The 25,000-nt window shown below is 37.4% G+C and overlaps 1 protein-coding gene across 2 annotated transcripts in view; it reads left to right on the top strand.

Moving 5' to 3' along the window:
* LOC140943834 (uncharacterized) overlaps nt 1-25,000 on the top strand; it is a 40,794-nt gene that overhangs the window by 6,151 nt on the left and 9,643 nt on the right. The window contains exons 9-24 of one of the 2 annotated variants that reach the window (XM_073392947.1): nt 336-461; nt 1,479-1,576; nt 2,360-2,428; nt 3,331-3,450; nt 3,757-3,876; nt 5,632-5,683; nt 6,634-6,768; nt 8,414-8,496; nt 12,890-12,901; nt 13,687-13,778; nt 17,441-17,476; nt 18,554-18,607; nt 19,098-19,151; nt 20,789-20,851; nt 22,009-23,751; nt 24,193-24,516. In XM_073392947.1, coding sequence (XP_073249048.1) covers nt 336-461; nt 1,479-1,576; nt 2,360-2,428; nt 3,331-3,450; nt 3,757-3,876; nt 5,632-5,683; nt 6,634-6,768; nt 8,414-8,496; nt 12,890-12,901; nt 13,687-13,778; nt 17,441-17,476; nt 18,554-18,607; nt 19,098-19,151; nt 20,789-20,851; nt 22,009-23,751; nt 24,193-24,516 — 3,181 coding nt within the window. The remainder of the gene's footprint in view (nt 1-335; nt 462-1,478; nt 1,577-2,359; nt 2,429-3,330; nt 3,451-3,756; nt 3,877-5,631; nt 5,684-6,633; nt 6,769-8,413; nt 8,497-12,889; nt 12,902-13,686; nt 13,779-17,440; nt 17,477-18,553; nt 18,608-19,097; nt 19,152-20,788; nt 20,852-22,008; nt 23,752-24,192; nt 24,517-25,000) is intronic. The other variant, XM_073392948.1, reaches the window with a different exon arrangement.

Raw genomic sequence — 25,000 nt, 5'->3', positions numbered from 1 at the left:
ACACAGGAATTGCTTTATCTTTCTTGTTTGTCGAGCCAAACATAAAAGACAGTCTTTTCCACTCTCAGTCTGTGCGTAGGTGTTGGGTGCTACATTGGACACACAAAGATGGCAGATTCCAACCTTACAGACAGTGTAACTTATTCCTCTCCGTCAGTTGTAATTCATCACATGTAAATGCAACAAAAAGTTGCAAATTGCTTTGACTGTTATTGAAGGATCCACTAATAAAATTATGTAAAATGTAGCTGTTTATGGGAGGACAAAGTATCATCAATCATGCAGCTCTTAATCTTTGGTTGAAATTTCATTAGTCTGTATAATATTCTCTTCAGCTGATGCAGCAACAGGCCATCACAGCTCTGCGCATCACCACAAGTTTATCCCTTACAGAGACTCTGTGCTGACATGGCTTCTAAAAGACAGTCTTGGAGGAAACTCAAAGACAATCATGATTGCCAGTAAGCTCTCATAAACACCTTCAAAATCCTTCAAAGTCCTTGTTGACAATAATTGAAATTCCAAGGCATGAATTGCAGAGTTAGGGTTTGTGGTGTGGGGGAGGTGAAGATTGGCACAGGGAGGAGGGGTGGAACTCTAAGCTGTGTTCCATTACAAACTATACTGTATTACTCAACTCTAGATCTATTCTTGGTTTAGATCTTATTCTCACAAAGGCATCTTTATCTTTGACCTCTCTCACATTGTACTTCCTCCTATCAGAAGAATTTTTCTGATAGAAGCACTCCCACCCCATCTTCCCCATAGATCAAAGGCATATGAGTAAGAGAGCTTTCTGATTAGTGTATCATAACCATATTAAATAATTTTACCTTTTAGCATTAAGTCTTTATAGCATCCTTGGAATTTACAATGTATTCCTTCCAATGATATTAATTTGATTTCCTTTTGTATTAATAATTAAAAGTAGGATGATTTGTTAATGTTTTTCTTCGTACAGATGTAAAACACAGAGCTGACAGAACTGCTTTGTTGAATCTCTCAAAAATTGTGAGGTTTTAGACACTCAAACGTCAGTTACTGACACTTTGTTAGAGTACAGTAAGATGTTCAGAACTGACAGAACTGCTTTGTTGAATCTCTCAAAAATTGTTAGGTTTTGGACACTAAAACCTCAGTCACTGACACTTTGTTAGAGTACAGTAAGATGTTCATCTTTAAATATTTATTGGAGTTAATTTCCTTTTTTATTCTTCCTGTAGAGAATGGATTCTTCTCTTAGTTATGATTTCCAAAACAAACAGAGAGTATTGGTATCAAATGGATTTTACCCTTAGCTTTTATACATGTTTGGCAAATTTTAAAATATTCCTTATGCAGCAAATTTGCAAGCAAATTTATTAGTGATATACTCCATATTAGTGAAATAATTTTAACTCTTAGACCAATATCTAAAATATAGGTACAGTACAGAGCTTATATTATTAATAAAATCGTTGCCTTCATTTTCCTCCCAGCCATCTCTCCAGCAGATGTAAACTATGCAGAAACTCTCAGCACTCTACGTTACGCTAACAGAGCAAAGAACATAATCAACAAACCAACTGTCAATGAGGTAATGCATTAATGTCAATTAAGTTTACACTGTATCTTACTCTAGATGATGTTACAGTGGAAACTTTTACCAACAGCCTGCGCTCTCATTGGTTACTTCGAGTTTACATGGCATCTAACAATGAAACTGTTTTCCACCAAAATCCCAGAGCGGACAACATTGCAAAAATCTATGACATCAGAGGGTAATATTATGCACAGTTTCACCTTGGGAAACATTGAGATTCTTGGGAAACTAAGTCAATGAATGAACGCAATTTTAAAACAAAGTAATGAGTAACACAATTTTATCTTCAGAGACATTCCGACGACAGAATACCACACTGGCACACAGAATTTTACTGTGATGACTCTCGAAAAATATGAACAAAAAGAAACAGAGATCACTACCTTTCGAAAGGCATTATGCTACCTTTAGTTAAAACAGAGGACATACTACGCTAATGTAAAAGAAAACTTCAGTATGGAAGTCACTGTTGTTTCATGACTTTGAGATCGTTCTATTAAAAACACAAAGTGAGATTTACTCAAGGTAGATTTTTATTCTTCCTTTAATATCGAAAAATGATTTATGATGAAAAACTTCTCTGAATATATTGTCCAAACACAGGTAGGATTTCGTCGGACATTAGCAAATTTTTGTCCACCAATGTCCGATGACAGAATGTTTTTTGTAGCCATGGTATTGTATATATTTTTGAATGAGAGGTATGTATTTTGCAATGGTACATTATATTTATTATTTCCCTCCTTTTTCAGTTGTGCTTTTTCCCTTTTATTGCAGGACCCTAATGTTAAGTTGATCAGAGACCTGAGAGCTCAAATAGAAACATTAAAGAACATGATAAGTCCAGTAAGAACAACAAATTATATGTTATGTCTTAGGTAGATTACTACACTGCAATCTGATAAGCTCGGACAGACAATGTAATGGCTAAATACATTGTATTTCATATCTGAAAGTTGGCAGTAGACTAGCATCATAGCCAGGGGGGAATAAGTGAATAGAAAGAGAAACCCGGTGCACTTAATTGTTTGTCCTAGCTGGCCAGTCAGACCAGTCCAGTCATAAAAATAACTCCACTGTTTAAGTCAGGTTTCATGAAGTAGTATCTGGTAATGGGTTTTGAGCAAAAACTTTTAAAAAAACCTATTTTGTTTTCATAAATTATCATTCTGGCCGGCCCATTTTGACTGGTTTTAGCCTTATCCATGTGGGTGTTCCTAGTCTCCTTCAGAGCTGCCAAGGCAGAAGTCACACAATGTTCCAGCCCTGTGACTCCGGCCCAATAGGCTGCAAAAGAAGACTAGGGTCTTCCTGGCTCAAAGTGAATGAGTAGTTTGGGCTTATTAACTTAGTTTACAACCCATGAAGAAATGACAAGGTGTCTACGGCTATTTCCAGAGGTTGGACTCCCGTGCCATTCTTTCAAATTTCTTTGACAAACAGTGCACTCAAAACCACCCACAATACTTTTGGGGATTGTCATGTGCAATTTTTCTGACAACCTTTCTGGAAATAGCTCTATATACAAGTGTACAAAATTAATGTAGCTAATACTCGCAAAATCCATTACAAACCCTTCTATGTATTAAGAAGCAAGATTGCAGAAATTTTAACCGTGCAATTTGTCTCTATATAATATTACCAAAAAGTTGTAGTTCAAAACAATGATAAGTACATTACATGAAACAAGTTGTTGATCAATAATTTAAATGTAGTGACTCTTCACCTTTATTGTTTTTTCCCCTCAGGAAATGTTAGGTGAAGCTGAAATGGCAGCTGCTAAGAAGCTCTCTGAAAATGAGGCTCGTGTGACAGAGCTAACTGATCGCTGGAAGGATAGATGGAAAGAGACACAGAAAATTTTGGAGGTTTAGACAATCGATCACAAGTTGTATTATCTTAATATTAGTAATTGACAATAAAAGCAGTTATTCATACACATTTGAACATTACAACATAGCTGATGAGGTTCGTTGTGTTAAAAACTAAAAGTTTATCTAAGAATAAAAAAATTTCTAAGCTTAAGAACTAAGTGGCTTTGAAGCAAAAACTACTAAGAACTACACTGAAAATAAAACTGATGATTGGAAATGAAAGCAAACTAGCGATCCAAGTTCATTTAAAATTACAAAATTCAGCGGACAGTTTCTTATTATAGTATTGAATTTTTGTAGGAAAGGGAGATGAAATTGCAACAGGAAGGAGCAGGAATCAAGATGGATTCTGTACTTCCCCACTTGGTGTTAGTCAGTGATGACCTGCTTAGCACTGGGATTGTGGTTTATCATCTCAAGGTAACAGTATATACAGTTGTATGTCAAAGATCAAATTTTTCTTTTGTATCATTGAAAAAAAAAACAGTGCAATCTTTGATATCCTTTTCCTCAGGCTCATTATCATAATCTGAGATGCAGGAAAACAAAATTAAACTGGTTTAAAAATGTGAGCCACAGCTTTAAACAGGTTTTAAAATACTCTTACTCTGTATACATTCAGAACTGTCACTAAGGACTGGATGCAGGGGATTCCGTCAGATGCTATGTGCATAATCCCTGGCTACTTTTGTAGGAAACTATCAAGGAAAATATATTAGGACAAATAGAACTTCCTAGCTGTTCAATTATCTGCTTACTGTTTGTAGTTTGCATATGATGTGATTCAATTTTATCGTTGGTTTAAATTTTTTTTGTTTTTGTTTTTAGGTATGTTGATGTATGATAATGAGTTTGAAACAAAAGAAAAGAAAATTTAAACCGAGGATAAAATTGAACCACAACACATATACCTGGCAAATTGAAATCTTAATAATGGCCCTTATGTTCATTTAAACACAGTTAATTACCGTCACTTGTACTTGTGCAAGCAAGTTTTTTCCAGTATTGCAAGAGTGTAATAGATCCGTTTCAGATTTCAGATTTAATTACTAGACTTCATTAATTTTGTTCTTTTCACATATTGTTTAACAGTCTACATGAAAAAACAAAAGAAAAATAAAATTTGTGAACTCTGCATGACTGGCTTTTGAATTAATCTCTGCCATGTAAAACAATTTGCATAGATATTTGCAAATATTTATCCAAGGGAAATTAAAAGGTGCAAAATAAATTTTTATTCGTGTTTTTTTGTTACAAGAATTTAGAGCCATGTCTGTAATAAATTATTAAAAATAACAATATCCTTAAAATTTTAACACTGCTTAAAATAGTTTACGGTTTTTGTTTCCCTGTCATTAGTTTCTATTTCCTGAATATTTCCTTGTCATTATCATAGTGCAACCTTAATTCTATTTGTATTGGATTATGAATGTTCAGTGAAAAAAAAAGACATAATTTTTATGAGTTCTCATAGTTGTCAGTTAGTAAACCTGGTCTTACACTTCCTAACTATACATTGTACCTTGATGTTCATGTAAATTATAATATGTAAAAAACATACCTTCTATAAGCTTCTTTGACCTTAATTTTCATATGATCCCATTACAAAATTAATTTTGTTTGGACTCACTATATGAACAATTATTATTGGCTTGAAAAGTAAAAGGCCTTTTTATATCACTTGAAAACAGAAGAGTTTGTTTTTTGTGTGTACAAGCAAAGCTTTTTTGTTTTGAAACAAAGGGAAGAATGCTGTGATTGTTTTGTACTTTTAATTTATGCATACCTTTATCCTCATGTGCACATTTTGTTAGTAAATCCTTTTAAACAAAGCAAAGGCTTGCAAACCACTCTTGTAATTAAATACTATATAATAATAATCAGCTGAACCTTCAAGAATTATGAATCAAAGTATTTTTGTGGTTGATTTTTTGAAAGGAAAGTCCAGCTTTATGGATGTTTTTGGGAAGTTGTTACAGTAAATTTACATGTCAAGCTTGAATGGATCTAAATGAATTTGAAGAATTTATCAGTCATTACGTCAACTTCTTAGAGGTTGGCATGATAGTGATTGTTTGTTAATTTCAGCATCACGCAGTGAGACATTATTCCGCATAAGAAAAACAATCTGTGATATTATTAGGAGTAAAGCTGATTATTTTGCTTCTTTTGCAGGAGGGAATCACTACTGTTGGGCTTGCAGAGAACCCGCAAAAACAGGACATAGGTACTGTAAATGTTGTTTTGACCTTAATGGGTTTCTTAATATATATTGCGCCCAGTTGTTTGAACATACAGTCACATTTGAAAATCGGAAATTTTGCATGCACAGCCAGCTAAGTACTCATGATTTAACAGCATATGGACTGTAACTGTTGTTATTTGTGAACATTGTTAAGCATGGATTTGTTGCTTTGTGCATTAGGTGACTTTGACACCACTTAGTGCACACATTATATATTGTTGAATGTTGTTTCTTGTTTGATTCCCTTGTTTTGTAAGATCAGGATGTAGCTAAAGGAAAGCTCTTACTCTGGTGAGACAAATATTAAAAACAACAGAAATTTCATTACAAATGAAGTGATGTAGGATCAAGATTTTCAAGGAAAATTGCAGCCCTGAAAGCAAAATGAAACTACATCAACATGTACTTCATCTTTACTCTATCCCTGCAAGATACTAGTGAGATACTTGTGTTTGGTTTAGAATTTCACTGCCCACAGGTTTAATCTGATTTTTACTCTACGAAATCCCCCTATAAACCACACACTTGCACACAAAACAGTTAATCACATTTAATGTTATTTACAGACAAAGTTAAAATTACTACAACCATGAATGCTCAATGGATAATCAATTTTAATTGGCATTAAGATATATGTATTATACCTGTTTATTTTTAACAGTTATTACTGTAGCTGCTTGCAGCTATTTTAAGATTCTTTTGACTTCTCTATTTTAAGGCATTGGAGATCGGATACAATATACAATTCTCATTAATATGTTGCTTTTTTCGTACAAGGAACAAACATTTGTACATCTGACTTAAAGAGAATACAAGTCTTGTAACTTGTTGTAATAGTAATTATTTAATATACAGTTTTACTGACCAAATAACTTGGTGAAATAACAATCACATTTTTGTAAGATATAACTTGATTTGTTGCCACCCTGTAGTGATCAGTGGACCAGATACAGAGCAGGAGCACTGCATATTTGAACACAATAAAGGACATGTTATATTAAACCCTCTGAAGTCTCAATGTTCTGTGAATGGAAACTCGATTTTAAAACCAACCAGACTGTTTCAAGGTACATGTACTATAGCCCTTCAATAATAGTGATCTTTAGATTAAACTATATTAATATATTGGAATGAGATCTAGTCTGTATACCCTTCTCTAGTTTTGAGTAAGTTTATTCCTTAGAACCCTCTATCTCTCTTGTGTAGCTCTCTAGGGGGGTTACGTATGTCCCTAGTGTGAATTTCAAAACCTGTCGCTTCATGTATTGAGGAGGGAGCCGGGTCGCTGTCGGTATTTTACTATTGTATTTTCGGTTTTCTCTGTCGCTATCGCAGTTTCAACCGATCTTTGAGTTGTTTCTTGCCATTTACACTGTCGTATGTCGCTGTTTCAAGACCATGTCACTTGTCGGAATTTACCCCAACAGGGTCCCTCTTGTTGCCTACCAGCACATAAAGAGACCATATAAGAGAAAGGTTGTTATCAGGTATATCTACATGTATGAGTGTTTACAACATTTGATGACAGGCCACTGTAAACACCCATACACATGTAGATCAGATGTGAATGTTTTAACATAAAATGAATCAATCAGTGGGGATCTGTATGAAGATCATTTAATGTGAATTAGATGAGAGGGAGTTTGTATCTGTTGTGGTTAATTTTTTATCTCAGGTAATTTTTTTATTTTTCTTTTGTTTCAACTTGATCAACATACGTTACCATAACCAAAAAACAAAAGAAAAACAAAAATTACCTGAGATAAAAAATTAACTACAACATATACAAAGTTAATTCTGCTGTTAATCACTATTAATCCGTGCAGTTGATTTTCATTACTTTAATGAATAATTAATGAATTTGACAAGATGATATATTGTCTATCTAAAGCACATGAACTGGGTTTAATAACATGCACTGTTACTCAGTCTCATAATTGAGTCAATTCTGAAGCAGCCAACGTTTCATTACCCAAATTTGGACAGTGCTTCTGATTGGTTGTGCCGGTAGGGAAATTTGCTTCAACCAATCAGAAACATTACCCAGATCGAGGTAGTGACACGTCATCAGTATGGAATTTCTGTAGTCGTTCCTCAGACGTCATTAAGGAGCTTAAGCAACTACGATGACGGCAACTTCAAAAAACACTAGATTTAATGATCAAAACAGCAGCTCTGCACGTGCATCACGCTTTTTAGTGCATTTCTTTAATGTCCACTGCATGACTACGACGTGAAACCTCCTAATTTGACGTTTTATGGAGGACGTGGACATACGACGACGAATTTTCCTTCCTCTTTTTAAACTTGAATAAAATCCTTAAGAATTCAACTCCAGGAAAAGTCGCCTGCATTTGACATATTGAGCGGGTCCAAATAGACGCGATTAAGTTTGAAAGAACGCAAATTCATTTTTTTAGTGACGTTTTCACTGCCGTCGTCGTCGTCGTCGTCGTTGCTCAAGGTTTCTCTTTCGCGGGGGAAACCAGTGATGGCGTCCCTAAATGTCGGTTGTTTCCTCACGGTACTGTATATGAGGTATATTGAAGGACGCGATCCAGACGCATACTTTCCTTGAGCCTATTAAATACGTCAATCAAGAATGGCTATAATTTTTAAACTGGAATATCTCAGTTATTCTTCTTGCTCGGCTTGGCCAGTAATTTTGTCATCATTGTCATCATTTTTCATTTTTTAAAACTGTATTTTCAGGCGACGTAATTGTCTTGGGAAATTCAAATGTTTTTCGCTTCAATCACCCCAGAGAAGCAGCTGAGTTACGAGAGAAGAGAAAGGTACACAAGACCCTTAGTTAGTAATTTAAACCGTGGACAAATGCTACCCCTCGGGAGTATCAAGAGCCTTTTTTTGAGCACCTCCTAAGATGAGCTATAGGCCTATTTAGCTTATGTTTTGTTTTCCCAATGGAGGTCATATAATAATACTCTAGAGAACTGTTTCTTTCAGATTTTGCCTTATTCACGAGCATATGTACGGATAATTTATGAGAAGACAAAGGGACAATTTCCCCTGAGATCTTCACTGAGAAAACAAAACATGTAAACTAAAGAGGTCTATTGGACATTTTGAGATGCATGGGACTGGATTGTTGATCTTGTGTTGAATTGGACTTTGGGACTATTTTGAGGGTTTCAGTGGTGTGGTAGCTTTGATGATCGACGGTTATTGTATTTCCAATGTTGACGGTTAAATTTTAGAGCTTTTGACGGTTGACGGTTATAAAGTGGAAATTTAGCCCAACAGTTTCAGAAAATATCTATTTCTGTATTGATTAATTAACTGTTGTGTTTTGGAGGTGTTCTTTAAATTTAAGCAAGTTGTAAGGTCTTGTACTGTCTAGAAAGAGTGTTTTGAGAACGTGGAGAAGTTAAGAGATTCTTCAGGAGCCAGAAGTCCGTGAAGATCAGCTGAAGTGAGATTTGAAATACCTTGAAACTTTTTGAATGTTAATATTAATTTGTATCTGTGGCAGTAAAAAATAACCTTTTTCGACGGCTGACGGTTACATTTGAGGCCGTTTGACGACTGACGGTTAACCCCATTGAGAACTTCTATTTTGGGGGACGAATTCTGATCCTGTTTGCTGTGCAACATTGTAATGAAGCGACGTGCTCCCCAAAATACTCCCATCATGCAGTTCGACGCAACACCGATCCAATCCCCTGCGCAACTTCAAAGTGGAAAAAATTAGAGACCTTCAGGTTCTAAGACGAGATCGAGTACGAGTACTTCACCGGCGAAAAACGTCTGATTGGTCGACACGCGACCACGTGACATTGCCAAATTCAAAATGGCGGCAATACGTCCATCGTTTGTTTATTCCAGTGGAAAGAAGATAAATCGCGGCTTAATATGAGTTACAAATGCATATACGGATATTTCTAGAATAGCGTAGACTTTTTATTATCCTTTTTCACCTATTCCTATGGGATTCGTTTCCTGCGATGCTCGCGTTTTGGTCGGTTTACCGGATATGGACTCTTCACGATCACGACGGACAACAATATTTTTGATGAAAGCCGGGTCACTAGAAGAACGGCCTTTGTTCACAGCTCAATGCAGCGGCGAAATAAGACACTATGGGTCCTTTAAAATTGCTTAGACACCTGGAAGTTATTTTATTATTTTATTTTACCAAAAAAGATAAAGCAAAATTATGTTTTCTCCAGCAAGACTTTCTAATTTATAAAAAAAAGCTGGAACATGAGCTAAATGAATTGTAGTGTCTGCATTCATGTTCTTTTCATAGCAATTTTAACATCAAAACTTTAAAGCCGTCTATGACCAAGCAGGTTTTTTTCCTTCCTTCTTTTCAATGGTTACTGTGCTTGATCTGAATAAGATAATGAAATTTTTAAAATTAGGGGAATACAATATATAAAAGAAGAGAAATTTGATTGCAAATATGTTAGTTGGAAAAAATACTGATTACACTGTATGATCTTTTTACTATATAGGTTAGAAAATTGATGCGTAGTCAAAAGTGCAAAAGGAGTAAAAACCCAGATCTTGCCATTAATAAATTTTATTGACACTGTCAGGGACATATACTTTGCTTGAGTATACATTTGTTCGTCAAAAATCTTGTTTGTGAAGCTGCACTTTGTTTGATTCAGGATCAATCAATCTTTTCTGAAGAGAAATGAACAATAAAGTATGTTAACATGTCAGATACTTCAACACTGCCTTGGCCAACAACTAAGAAGAAACTCAACTTCATATCAAAAAAACAAAGTGAAAAATACTTCACTGTGAAACAACAACCTCTTCAAATATATATCACATTAAATTCATGCAAAATGTAGACCTGCTGATAAGTTTATAGGAAAAGAAACAAATGATAATTACAATGAAACTATAATGTTTGAATGAGATCTGTATTTGAGAGTTCTCTCATAATTCTGACAGAAGATCAAAATTGGAAACTGCATATCCTACACAACTGCATTCATCAACATGATCCAACTAAAATTTCATTAAGACTAAAAGTTTACTCCAAACTTTAAACTCCTGTAAGTTTAATTTGTGAGGATTATTTTTTTTCTTGGAAAGAACTTCTGAACTCTATCATTCATTCATAACTTTGCACCAAAAAAAATTAAGCCGAAAACGATGGACAGAAAAACAAAAGCATTCACAGGAATATTACCCTTTTCATCTCCTTTCAGGATCCAATTTTCAAGAAAAGAAGCACCCCCCACAGAAAGCCTTGTGTGCAAAAATTTAGTACTAAAAAATTGTACACGGAGGAAATCATTTCCCTAAGTGCAGTTCCTAACAAAGTAACTCGTTGTGTGGATAATCCCAAGCCAAGTTTATGAGCAAAATAATCTAAACTTCGATCCTTCAATTATAAAATTGCAAGCCTAAATGTACAGCAGCCGTGCACATTGTCAACAGAATTATTTGTCAAACCAGAATGTTGCTGGACCTATCGAACTGTAGCTCCACGACGGTCTAAGTGTTTTAATGAATACACTCTCACATTTTCTCATTCGACAGTTCGCATAAAACTCAAATTTCTATATGGTAACATACAAAGCTGTAATAACGTGCAACAACAATGAAATTTGCATCGATCGACAAAGTCGCGTTTCGAACTACGCACTTTAGAAAACTGCCGCAACCCGGCCGCTTTCGATCCACTAGCCACAAGACAATTTACACAGAAAGACAATGGCTAAGAATATTTCTTTACCTTCTTTATAATTTCCTTTTGTACCGAGTGACACGAGATTAAGTTGAACCAAGCGTAAGCGTATTTTTCTGCCATAAACATTGTAAACATGCGGAGATTAAGCATCTAAATATAGTTTTTCCAGCAACAAAGTACACGCAAAGTCATATTAATAAAACAAAGCCCAAAAATGTCTGTCCCTCTACTTCTTTTTGTTGAATCCGTGATAAGAAACATGATCTAAACAACAAAAACATTTTGGATAGCATTGTAATACGCTCTTCGATCAACAGTCGAATGTTATCGAATGTTAGATTCACAATCAAAGTCGAATTTTGACACAAAAACGGGATACACATTTAACAAAACTGTCGCTTCCGTGCACAGCGGTACAAGCTAATTTATATACACAACAAAGCCCAATAATTTTTCTTTCACTTCTTTACAATTTCCTGTTGTACCGATGTGCACGAAACTAACAGTAAGCATAGAAAGTCAAAATTACCCACCTTTTTGGCATGCCTTTCGCACCCATGCCGGCGATTGCAAAGCCAATATCTCCGACAAATACCCACCACTGGGTTTGTCCGCCGTTTCCAAGGCGCTACATTTTCTAGAGAAAACATTCCACTCAAAACTTTCACCAAAATGTTTTTTGATCTCTTACTATGGCAAGAAAACCACAACGCTATCACTGTAAAAAAAACAGCCATTATTTTTTTCATCTCAACCGGCATTTTTGCCTCAGAGCCAATGACATTGCGCGAAATAGATCACGTGTCATTTTTAGTAGAGCATGCGCAGACATTTTTCGCCGGTGAAGTACGAGTACTAAGTACTAAATAGTGCGCGTGCGTGAATCAGCGTCATTTGGCGGGAAAACGTGATAGTCGTCGTCATTCTACTTCGAGTTTTGGCGAGAATGTCGTAGTGGTAAAAACAAGTTATCAAATGTACAAGATTTATCATTTTGCGATTGGAAGAGGGCGTAACGTCCTTCCAGAAAGATCACAGTTCTAACTTTTCTGGTGAATCAATAGTAAAATAAAGCCTTTCGGGGTGTCTATTTGTTGAGAATTCGCGAAAAACCTTTCAGTCAAATCTCGTACTCGTAGTCTTTCTCGCTCTCGAATCTAAAGGTCTCTACTACCGCTGGTCACGGAAATTTTTAACAATCTGTGACATTTTCTTGTTTGGTTAAAAAATAACGGTGAAGTTGTTTATTGTTGTCCAATAAGGAATATGTAAATATTCTATGATAATTGAGTCTATTGCCATATGTCAGCAGTTCTATCAATTTTTCCAGTGTTCCCGCACGCTTTGAGCAAAGCTACTAATGGCGTTGTTTACCTTGTGTAACATTTTAAGCGGGCTTGATGCCTTGTTATCTTTGTTGTAGTAGTCTTACATTTACTAATTCTTTATTATCTTTGCTTTGCATCATACTTGCTGTCGTGTTTTGATTGTTCACACCCGGCCTTTCTTTCCAGGAAGAGCGCGGGGTAAGTTTTCATTAAATCCCGACACAATTAATTGCAAGTGATTCTTTTAACCCGTTAACCTTACAGTTACTCCCCAAGGAAGTCCAGCATCAAAGTGCGATAAAACTTTCAATTTTTCTTTTCTGTTTGGTATGCACACTTGTGTGACGTGGCAAGTTAAACGTCCTTCTTAAACGTTCGCTTCCAGCAGTATGCAACACTTGTCTTGATTCTCTCGAGGTCTTCAGTCGTTTCACTAGATACAAAAGTCATTTCGCCGCCAGTAGTTTTGATATAGCGTGTATCATATGACTATAAACCAACTAAAAGTAATTTGTTCTTGCCTTCGTGCTAAGAGTAAATTGAGCTGCAATATTATCGTATGGATGTCGTTTAAAATGTAGTAAATCGACTACACTGCAATAGCTTGCAATGTAGCGCAAAAACCGAAAAATTATGGGTTTGAAACCAGTTGGAAACACATGGTTTTTCTTTGCACTACACTTCATGATGAACATTACATCTTTAGAGTATTTTGTGTAAATAATACCATTGGTCTTTCATTTTGTTTCACTGATTTTCTTCAATAAGCTTAAAATCCTCAAAATCTCAAGGTCACACCATAGGATTGGTCGGGGCATGGTCCATTAATTTTTTTTCTAGTGGCTGGGTTTAATTGTTTTTGTAGAAGTGCTTTGTATTTTAGGAGTCTGGTGCTGTTAACATGTTCGGTAATGTAGTTGAGGTAAAATGTAGCCGATTTTAATACTTGGATGGATAATTTGTTGTTCTCTGACTGCCTACAGAATTCATTCGGCGGCGGTGGTGCTTCACTTGCTTGGTCAACCAAGTTCCGCAGTGAAACAGACCTGGTTTTCAGAAAAGGATCTGGGGCTGAGTGAGTATTACTGAACAACTGTAGTGTTTTGGTTTATTGACCTGAATTAGGGCCTGTTTACATGGAGGTGGGGGACCCCAGGTACCTGCTTAGGTGGGGTAAAAAAATAACCCTCCTTTACATGCAATCTTACAACCCCGCCATCCCGGGGTGCACTTTCTCAAGATTATTGAATGGTCGCTAAGCACGTAAACAAGAAAAATGCTGGCAAGCCACGTGTTTTGGCGATTAATGCACTTCTACACTCCCTTGTTGCTCTTGCTGCAACCTTCAGAGCAATGGCTTTCTATTGTTAACTTTAATAATGAGGCAAAGCCACCGCCAAAGTGAATTTTGCGCGAATTTGATGTATCACTAATCCGACCCCGGCCAGGCGGGTTACCCCACCTTGAAACGTTCACATGGCAAAATTTGACCCCGGCTGAGAGGGTAACCCGGTCTGGTAGACCGGGCTACCCGCCTTGGCGGGTCACCCCACCTATCATGTAAACGTGATCAAATTAAAATGAGAGATTATATGGACAGGCGGGTTACCCCACCTAAGCGAGTTACCTCACCTACCTGTGGTCCCCCACCTCCATGTAAACAGGCCCTTATTTACTGCCAAACTCAGAAAACTGTGAACACCTGAAAATTTTCAGGAATGTTGATTGTGTACTGGCCAATCACAATAAAGTTCAGGATACGCAAGCAAACCACAAAGTAAATACCGTTGTTGTTTGCGGTTCAGTTACCTCGCGCCTTATTGGCTTATTTCTCGCAACACAATAACATTCCATAAATGTTTCTGGTGTTCACGGTTTTGTGAGTTTCACAGTAAGTGCTGTTGCTAGAAGCTAGGAACAAGCTGACTTGTTGTTCAGAATCAGAAGAGTCCCAGTAGAGAGCCATCCATTTCTTTCATAAAGGAGGTGATTCCAAAAGTGCATATCAAAAGTTATCAATGAATACGACTGAAAGTTTTGTGTCTCATTAGTTTATCAAATTTCTGGGTCTGTGTTCCTGGAATAACAGGATCAGCCCATCAAAAGTACAAAGCTGTTAATTGCAGTAAAACTCCTGTTTTTTCTTCGTGGGCCAGTTGGTTGTTAGCGTGAAAAAGTTAGACTTGATACTGGAAATTCCCAGCCTATCACTTTTTTAAAGAAACAATGATGATAGTAGCATAGTAAGAATTAGTCTTCCTTTTAAAGATCAAGTGGCCGCTAATGCGGTTCGTAAGCAGTTACGCGATCTTAGCCATAAGATTGGCCCTACTTTGCAACCAGTTTTCGTGAGCAAGAAATTGGGGCAAGACCTCAGACCCAAAGAAATCAAGCCGTCAATTGTTAATAAGCAGTGTGTTGTTTACAATTTTTCATGTGATCTGTGCGATGCAGATTATGTCGGGTACACAGCCCGACACCTTCATCAACGCATTTCTGAGCACAAAAATTCGGCAATCGGTAGACATTTCTTAGAAGCTCACGGTAACAACAACCTTTTGAGAGAAAGCCAATTCACGGTTTTAAGAAAGTGCCAGAGCAAATTTGATTGTTTAGTATTTGAAATGCTCTTCATCAAGAAACTTAAGCCCAATTTAAATATTCAGACGGACTCCATACGTGCGAAACTCTTTGTTTAATATTTTCTCACGTTACAATTTTTAATCAGCTATTGTTGTTTTTTTAGTATTTATAGACCAAAAATCACTAACTTATTTTGACTTGATAATGACGTTCAGCTAACGTCGAAACGTCGTCGCTTTTTAGCAATTTTTTTAATCTTAAAATGATTTTAAGAAATGTTTTATCGCAATTTTTTTATAGTGAGATATCACTTTTTCACTACAAATTCTCGACGAAATTATAAACTTTTCTAGAAGAAACCCTTGTATTTATAGACCATGGCTCAGAAACGGGCCACACACACCAATATATCTTATGTATGAGAAGTCCTAGGGAGCTTTCGTGCAAATCTTAATCTTTTAATTCTTACAAAGCTTCCAACCTTTCTATTCTGAGTAAATGACGGTAACTTCTATTTCTACTTTATTGTCTGACAACTTTAGAATCAAGTAAATACTGACTATTAACTAAGTAAGTAAACCGGTAGTCATTCTGTGCCGATTTTGTTGTTGCAGATTTCTACGTTCTGGATTGTGGGCAAAACTGTTAGTTAAACACCAAAAATAATTCCCTGACACTTAAAGTGTACCTACTAACACACTGCACTGCACCTTTGTATTATCAAATCATTATACGTTTCTTGGAAGCTGCCCACCTACCCCTCCCCTTAGCCAACATTTTGCCCTGAGTGAGAAGTAAGTGTTAATGGTGGCTTAAGGGAGGGGTAGGTGGGCAGTTTCCCAGAAACGTGTAATGCCGTAGTTTCTTGGTTTTGCGGGCGCGAACAATCACCAGATGACATAATAAAAAGAATTGAAGAGACATTGATAATATCCATACCTTGACTTAAAATTGAACCAACAATAGTTTTCGCAACACCAACAACCATCCACCTTTTTCTTGACATAATTCAGAGTTTTTTAAAAAAATTGTGTGGTCTTAAGTTTTTTTGTACCTTGACTTGATTGACCGTGATTAACACTTACTGAGAGTTGGGAGTGATTACTTATTACCGATTCATTGTAGAGCAGATTTCAGTTGCGAGTTGCAATGTTATTGCGAGATTGTTTGCTTTGGATTTGTATCGGTATGAGGTTTGATTGACATAAACGTTTTGTGCCGTTTCCTTGACCAATCAGATGCTATAGTTGTCCAAAAGGTGGAAACGGGGAAATTAACGTGCGCGAGAAAGGGAGAAAGAAAGGGGAACGCGCCTTTAACACGCACGCGGGAGGTTACTAAGCTTTTGAGTGCTTAGGAAACGTCACAAGTGCTTCCATAGCTTTAGTGTAAAGCTGCAGCGTTTGTCATCCGTCGAATTTTGATTTTTGTTTTGGACGCACGCTATGGCGGGTACAAAGTCTTGCTTGGAAAATTTCATTTCATTAAATCAGTCGTTTTGCTTCTCAACATGGATTGTATTAAAAACCTCTAAATTGTTATCCTGAGTGACGTTTGTATCAGTTTCCTTTGATATCAGCGTAAACCTTGGGAAGTTTCGTCATGAGACACGAAGTATAGTTGCATTTCAACTGACACGTTTTAGAGTGATCTAGCAACAGAACGGGAACGTCAGTTGACGACGGAAAAGCGCACGGAAAGGACTGAACGCGCCTTCCGGTGTACAATTTGCCGCTAGGCCATTGGTCAAACTGGGCGGATTTGCGCGCGCAGTCGTAATTTAAGCGCGCGCTAGCTTCGCCATTGTACACCCACTTAGGAAATAGCAAATGGGGGAATTGACCAATCAGAGCGTGCGTTTTCGTGGCCGTTATGATTCACCATAGTAATTTATATTTTTGCGGTCATTCCGCACTTTTGTCTTTCTATTATCCATGCAACGGCAGAAGTGTTCTCGTCTGGTGCGTTTGTAACAGTACATGTATTGCTAGTCAGAATAAGGGACAAGGATTTTTTATTTAAAGTTCAAGGAGCACTCAAACGGTGAATTTTAGTGAAAAGATTGTCTTGTAGAACCATTAGATAAGAACTTATCATTAGATTCTTTTTACTATACTTATTCTTATAAACACTCTGTTCGCTTTTGCTCCACAGTGAAGAGTCGTTAAGCCGGCAACTTGAGGAGGCAAGGTATGGTATTCTGTTTGGTAGATTAACTGTCGCTCCTAACTGTAACCAGTCACAAATTTCCTTACATCAATACGTGTTATAGAAGGGCCATCAGTAGTGACATATTTTTGTTGGGGCTTATTACTAGAAGGGTTCATTTTCAGTCATAATGGTGGGACACCTTTACACCTCCCATTTAACCCTTTCCGCCTTAGTCCAAATAATTTGTCACTTTGATTGTTTACAATTTTCAAAACGTTTCTGGAAAATCCGGCTGGAAAGTAAATAAAGCACGACTTTTTAGATCGTTTTGGTGGAAAATTTCCGGGAGTAACGAAACGTCTGAAAGGGTAGTCCTGTTTTTCCGGTCGGAATGTCCCAAACGGAAATTCGTGTTCGATTTCTTCAAAGCCAACTTTGATCAGTACCAGTTTAAGCCTTTCGCGGCTGTTTTTCGTTATATGTAACTGATTAGTGCACATGGTAAACGCGATTCCGGGTCGAAATTGACCAGTCTTGAATTTTGCTTACCCGCTTATCATTTGCCTAAACCGTGAACCGACCGGTTTGCCCTTGTAAATGGTAAACAACTTCTAACTTTTAAATCTGTAGAAGAAATCCTATGATGTTGCCATTCCAATGAAACCTCTTGAGAGGTACTATCACATGGTACTATTTATTTAGTATGTAGTTCTAACTTTTGAGTCTATGGATGGAATCCTATGGTGTTACCATTCAAATGAAACCTCTTCAGTAGTACTTTCACATGGTACTATTTATTTAGGATGTAGTTCTAACTTTTGAATCTGTGGATGAAATCCTTTGATGTTACCATTCAAATGAAACCTCTTTTGCAGGACGTTTGCACTGTACTATTAAGATTTGACAGAAAGAAACTTGAATGGATTTTTTGTCAATTTGTTTTCCTTTGGTCTGTAGTATAGGTTTGAAATGGTTAAGTCACCACGTAAATCTGCTGCACAACCTGTGGAGAATTCAGACCTCTTATTCGATGTTAGGTCAATCTAGACTGCAAGACGGTACCATAGCAAATAGGGGTATCAGGACGAGTACTAACTCGTTTTTCTTTTTTTTTAGAAATGAACTAGAGAAGCAGAAACAACTTGAGGCTTTGAGAATCGAGGAGGCAAAGTAAGTCTTTCGATCGTTTAGTACTGTGTTTGACTGTGTCGAATTAATTTCTGTTTTCCGCTGTCGATTTGGATCTGTGCTCTTTCAGCTTTCAAGGAAACTGGTGCCACTTACTTCTCTACTGTCGATTTGTTAGCGCGCAGGCATTCTTGTGGTTTCAGTGGAGCATTTAACCTTTCAGTACCAAACGTGTCCAGCATCAATTTTGCCCAAAAAATTTCGGTACATAATCAAGAGAAATAAATATGAGATTTTTGAAAATCATTGCTGCTAGCAAATTCTCTCAACCAATTATTCAGGGAAATGTATGGACGTTTGTTTGTGGATATTTTTCAGCTTTTGAATATACGTTTTGTTTGGCTTGGGTAATTGATTTTCAGTGGTTTGGGCTTGATAATGGTGAGTTCAAATTCGCACCGTGAAGTCTGAGGAGGATTCTGTCGGCCAGTGTTTAAGAGTGTTTTTTTATGTGTGTTTGTTTCTCTTTCAGAGCGGATTTTGCATCACAGATACAAGAAGAATCCAAACGACTCAATGAAACAAGGTAAGAAATTGTGATGTTGCGTTGCAGCCGAGGATTTCTCAGAATAAACGCAAAAGAAAATGAAGTTCGTCGTGTAAAAGATTGTTTACGTGTCTTAATTTGAATCTTTCATGGTAGATCATCATGTTCCTTAGATCGGTTTTTTTTTTATTCCTTTGTTGTATAATCACTTATTTTTATCTATCATTACTCATACAAGAAATTTTCCCGCAAAGCCAAGAGGAAGAATTTAAAATGAATTTTAGTAGGGAAGTTGATAAACACAATGAATCATTGTAAATATTTCTAGTTTCAATACATTAACGAAGGCCTTGATCTGAAGACAAAGTTCTCTGTCCTAATACTTCAGGAGTTTTACTGATGTGAAAACATTATACACTTAATGTCAGATCCCGAGGGAAACAGTTAGTTTTGTTTTCCCAAGAGTCCTGATGTTTCCCGAGACGAAGTCGAGGGAAACATCAGGACTCGAGGGAAAACAAAACTAACTGGTTTCCCGAGGGACCTGACATTAAGTGTTTTGTTATATTTCTAGACTTTCACTTCAACAGCAACAAAAGAATAACCGGAGCGAACCAAAACAGTCGACTCGGTACTTATAACAACACAAATTTAATTCTCAAAACCACTGAATGAATGATTTACAAACGAAAGTACTTTCCTAATATTATCTGCATCTTTTTCCTCCACTAGCTGCTGTTTTTCTTCTGGGAACTTCTGGGATAACTTTAAAAATCGTTGCTTTTTAGCTTGAGGCTTCGTTTTTGTGATGTTGTGTTCATTCACGAAAGAGAAAACTGGCTGCACCTGGCGGTGTTTTTCCCGCCTTCTGTCACAGCACTTTCCACCATGCTTTGATCACGTGCTGCAATGTATCCCGAGCGGGATACATTGTTTAATGTATCACGATCGGGATACATTTGATTTTAGTCAAGGCCACGTGACCAAGAATCAACCAATGGCAGTCCCTGTTTAGTTGAGTGAAAGTCTAGGAATATAACAACATAATTTAACTTTTTAATAGAGCACTAAAACAGCTCCTTCAACGGATTTCAATATTACCATGAAAAGGGGAGAAAAAAAATCAACAGAAATTTGAAAGCATCAACTGAGTGTAAACAAAGTTTCAATAGATTGATTATTATTTTTGATTTTAGTATCACCTGTCGTGAAATCAAGCTGGGTGAACTGTAGTCCACTTTTCCTCTGTAATATTGCTCGTTATGTCTTATCCGTTGTTAAAATAGTATAGAGTTTTTTTTTTACAGTAGATAAATGTCGAGAACAAAAGACTCAGTTATCATCATCATGTCACGAGCGTGCAGAAAAGAGTTTCTGAAAGAATTCGAATCTATGACCTCAAAATATGAGGCTTGTTATATAACTTTTCTTCAAATTTGAATTAGGAACTACCGGAACTACCGCCAAAAAATCTATTTTCTTGGACAATTGCATTTGCCGATGGTAACCTAGCTGAAATGTTTCGTAGGAGCACAGGATAAAATTGGAAAATGTGAAGAGGCTGTTAGTTGCCCCTTTAATAATATTTGTGAATGTAACCTGCAATTAAAGTAATTGAAATTTTTAGTTTGGTCTTGAATACCTTAACCATTGGACTGTGCTATTTGTATTTTCAGAGCTGAACTTGAACGCCAGAGAAGGCTGCATGCTATGGAAGTACAGAGTGTCGAAGAAGCAAGGTTTGTTGATGCCCAGTGTTTTTATTGCAAGAAAGTAAAATTTCAAACCCCAATATTTATCTTTCATACCTCGGTCTAAGAGTTTTTTTGAGTACGTTTTATCCTTGGTGATGTACGCATTCATCATACTTTTCTATGCACAAGGATAAAGAGAAAAAAAAATGAGCCAAAGATAAAATCGAACAAAAACCACGGCCACCATGCTGCACCAATAGGGGATTGAAGAACTGAAAATTTGGTCTTAATAAAATATCTACCCCGTTTTCGGCTAGTAACGTTACTCGACTTTACTGGAGACCTTACGAAACTGGCAACGGGAAGATCAAAAGCCTAGGCCAAACGTCGAACTTTTCATGAGACGCACCAAACTTAGTGAGTTAAGTTCATGAAACGTTCGACGTCTGGCTCAGTTAAGTTCGTCTGAATGAGTTTGGATCGTCCAACACGTTCTGTCCGTCTGCTTTTGACAAATAGAACGTCTGTAGATCGTCTCCGGTACAAACGTCTATCTTCAGAGGCGGCGAACTAAACTAATAAATTAAATGTTTTTATGATAATGTATATGTAGCCTCGATCGGGAGCAAAATTTATTAAAATTGCTGTTTGGTCTGATTCAGTTGAATGGTTCGACGCGTCCTATACTAAGTTCCACGGATCTGACCCAGAAGACGATCTTAACTCAATCTAGCCGGTCGACCCAAATTAGAGTTTGGTTCGTCTCATGAAAAGTTCGACGTTTGGCTTAGGCTCCGCTTAAGAGTGATGAAATTTGAAACAGCGCCAATTCACTTTTAAAGTGACGTTGTGGCTGGCTCTGCTGTTGTCGTCGTTGCTATCTAAGCTCCCTACTAACGGCTCTATTGACGACTCTAACGGGGCTTTGCGACTCGAGGAGACGGCTGAAATTCATGCTAACTTTATAACGAACAATCTGGGGTCAATTTAATAACACTTGCACGGCAAGTGTTATTTACAAGTCAAGCAATTGTTTTAGAGTCTAAAAACACTAGCTACACTTGTGAAAGTTTTATTAAATTGACCCCTGATATAACAAACGATCTTCCTTGAATATATGAAAAAACATATTTCCTGGTCTCCTGGTATTCAAAGTTCTTTATAGCGGCGTACAGCTGACAAGATTCTTTTTTCTTTGAAAGGAAAAAAGTGGAAGAATTAAACGACAAACACAAACAAGCCGAACTCGAAAGAACTGCAACTGAAGCTGAACTTACTAAAGAAATTGAAACTCGCGAAAAAGAATTAAAATCCCAGAGAGAACAAGTTGATAAACTTCGAGATGATATCGAGAAAATGAATCGAAAAGCGGACCAAGAGTTGTCGGATTTGAAGAAAGAAATTCGAAAACAGAAAGAGGAAGAATTATTGCGTTTGAATGAAAACATGAAAAAGATTATGGATTTGGAAGAAGAGCGAGATAAAACGAAGTTGCAGGCTATGAAAGAACGCGAGGAATTGAAAGAGAAATGGAAAACAGAATCCGAAAAAGTGAAAGTTCAACGAGATGAATTGAAGGAAAAACAACGTGAGTATGAAAAGAATTTCAACGCTCTTGAAGAATCTCGGCGGGAGGCCATGTTGGAAATTGAAGAATTTGAACTCGAGAAATCTCTAGTTTTGGAAGGAATTCGAGTTAAAGAACGTCAACTGGAGGAATTGAAAGCCGAAAGAGAAGCGGCTTTAAATATCGCGAATAATGATATCAGTAAACGACGCGAATTGCTGGAACTCGAATTTTTAGAAGAAAAGCAAGTTTTAAAGGAAGAAAGAGCTTATCTTGAAGATCGGATACATGGCTGCGAAGCTCTTATGGACATTGCCGCTGACAATTTAGCAGAAAAGCAAAACACGCTTGAGATTAGGACAAAAGAGGAACACGTAAAAGTTGAAGAAGCAAAGCAAAAGCTAAGAGAGATGGAAGAACAGTTGGGCTTAAGAATCGAAACAGCGGAGAATGAGATTGCCCGTAAGAAGTCAGATTACCAGGAAAAGGCAAACAAGCAGAGGGAAGAAATCCAGAAATCAAAAGACTTTTTGCAGACGAGGGTAAAAGAATTGAATGAGCTTACGCAAAGACTTGGAAGTTGTGCGGGAGAGCAAAAACTACAGCTTGAAAAAGAAATCGAGAAAATGACAGAAAAAGTTAACTTAGAGAAAACTAGACTTGGGTCTCTAGAGGAGGAAGAACAGACAACAGCAGAGAATTTTGAGAGAGAAATGGAGGAAGATATGAAACTTTTAAAGGAGAGAAAACGTAAACAAAGAGAGGCAATTGAATTAGAAAGGTTAAATCTTGACGGGCTTGAAGATTTTAAGCGACAAAAACTGGAAACCGAGGAACAGGAGTTTAAAGATGCCCAAGAGCAGTATAATCGAGCTAAAATGCTTCTAATCGAATCAAAGAGGAACTTGACAGATCTTGAACAAAGACAGAACAGATTTTCGACAAAGGTTGAGGACGGACTGCTACGGTTGTCGAAAGTTTTAGAAGGAGAGCTCGTGTCTCAAGGAAAACAGGATGACATGTATCAGTTAAGAGAACATAAACTTTCCTTAAAAGAAATCGACGTGGAAGGCAAGATAAAATTAACGGCACAACAAGAAAAGCTTTCCGCGGAAACTGAAAAGCTGTTGACTTTGAGGAAAAATCTAAATTTCATGCTCGAAGACACGGAAAAGGCGCAAGAGAAAGCCGAGGCAGACCTTTTTGAGTTACAAAATCGGTTTGTTCGTGACAGAGAAGAGGAGAGGACGACTAGAGAAGCTATGGAAGAGAGTCTGAGAGACATTGAAGAAGAAGCAACTCTTTCAAGAAGTCTAACCGAAAGGGAGATCGGATCACCGACGACTGTGAGCTTGTTATTAGCTCACGAAAAACAAAGGTGAGTATTAACTTTTACCGTAGAGGGGCTTGGGGGGGAGCTAGGTCAGCTAGTAGAGTAAATCCCCTGATGGACCACTACCCAGGGTCTCAGTGATGAAATTACTGATAAAGAAGGTACTGTTTTGTCACTGTGTGTAACCGAGCGGTTAACACCTCGAACTCCGGATCTGTAAGTACGGGGTTCAAGCCTCGCCCGTCGCGTTGTTTCCTCGGAAAAGGAACTTTACTCCACTTTGTCTCTCTTCACTCAGGTGTATAAATGGGTACCGGCGACGTACTGCTGGGGGTAACCCTGCGATGGACTAGTATCCCGTCCAGGGGGTAGTAGCAATACTCCCAGGTATGTTTCATGCTAAGGAAACCGGGATAAGCTCCGGCCGTTTGGGCCTTTGGCTCGTGTGCACCTTTACATTTACTTTAACCTATTATCTCTTGACAGGATCAAAGCAGAAATGGAAGTGAAGTTAAAAGAGCTTGAAGAACATAAGAATCGCGAGGTTGAAGAGATGAGACTCGAAAAACAAGATATCTTGACCAAACTCGATGTGGAGAAACGTGACCTGGAACGACAAAAAGAAGAACTGGAGGCGACAATTCACAGAGAAAAGTTAGAGCTCGATAAGGAACGAGAGGTTTTGGAAAGAGAAAAACTGGACGAAATTGAAGGAATTATACGGGACAAGGAAAATGAGATTGAAGAATTGAAGGAGAAAGCGCAGCATGAAATCGACGAATTACGAGATCGGCTGGATGAAACTGAAAGGTCAGTAGAGTTTGTTGAAATATATTACTTTTCTAAGTTTGCTACTTTACATTACAATCATGCGTTCCATTTATTAACCCTCGGACGTACAAGGGAGAGGGGGGGGGCGGGTGTATGCCACCTCCCTCCCCCCTCTTAAGGTTTTTCCGAGTTTTTTCCTGGAGTATAAAACAGCACGTGACGTTTTCAGTAGCTGTTCTTTCATCCCTTGAGCAAATTTTGAGACAAATTCAGTGTTGGTCAGTTGCTTTGGTCAGTTTCTAATTCTTGGTAAAATCCAGATGGCCACCATTGTTGGTGACGTCACAGGCCTCCAGCAACGCCACCACCCATAAAATATACTTTATCTTGTTAAGAAGATCAAAGGCTTTCCACTAAAGGAAAATCGTTTCGAAGTACTGCAACATATCAAAAACTCCGGGGAGGGGTTCCACCCACCCCCCGCCCCCTCCTCCTTGTACCACGGTGGGGTATGAATTTGCGT

This window comes from Porites lutea, chromosome 7 (assembly GCF_958299795.1).
Source record: "Porites lutea chromosome 7, jaPorLute2.1, whole genome shotgun sequence".
NCBI classification, from domain to species: Eukaryota; Metazoa; Cnidaria; class Anthozoa; order Scleractinia; family Poritidae; genus Porites; species Porites lutea.
This window is presented reverse-complemented; position numbering and strand designations above follow the sequence as displayed.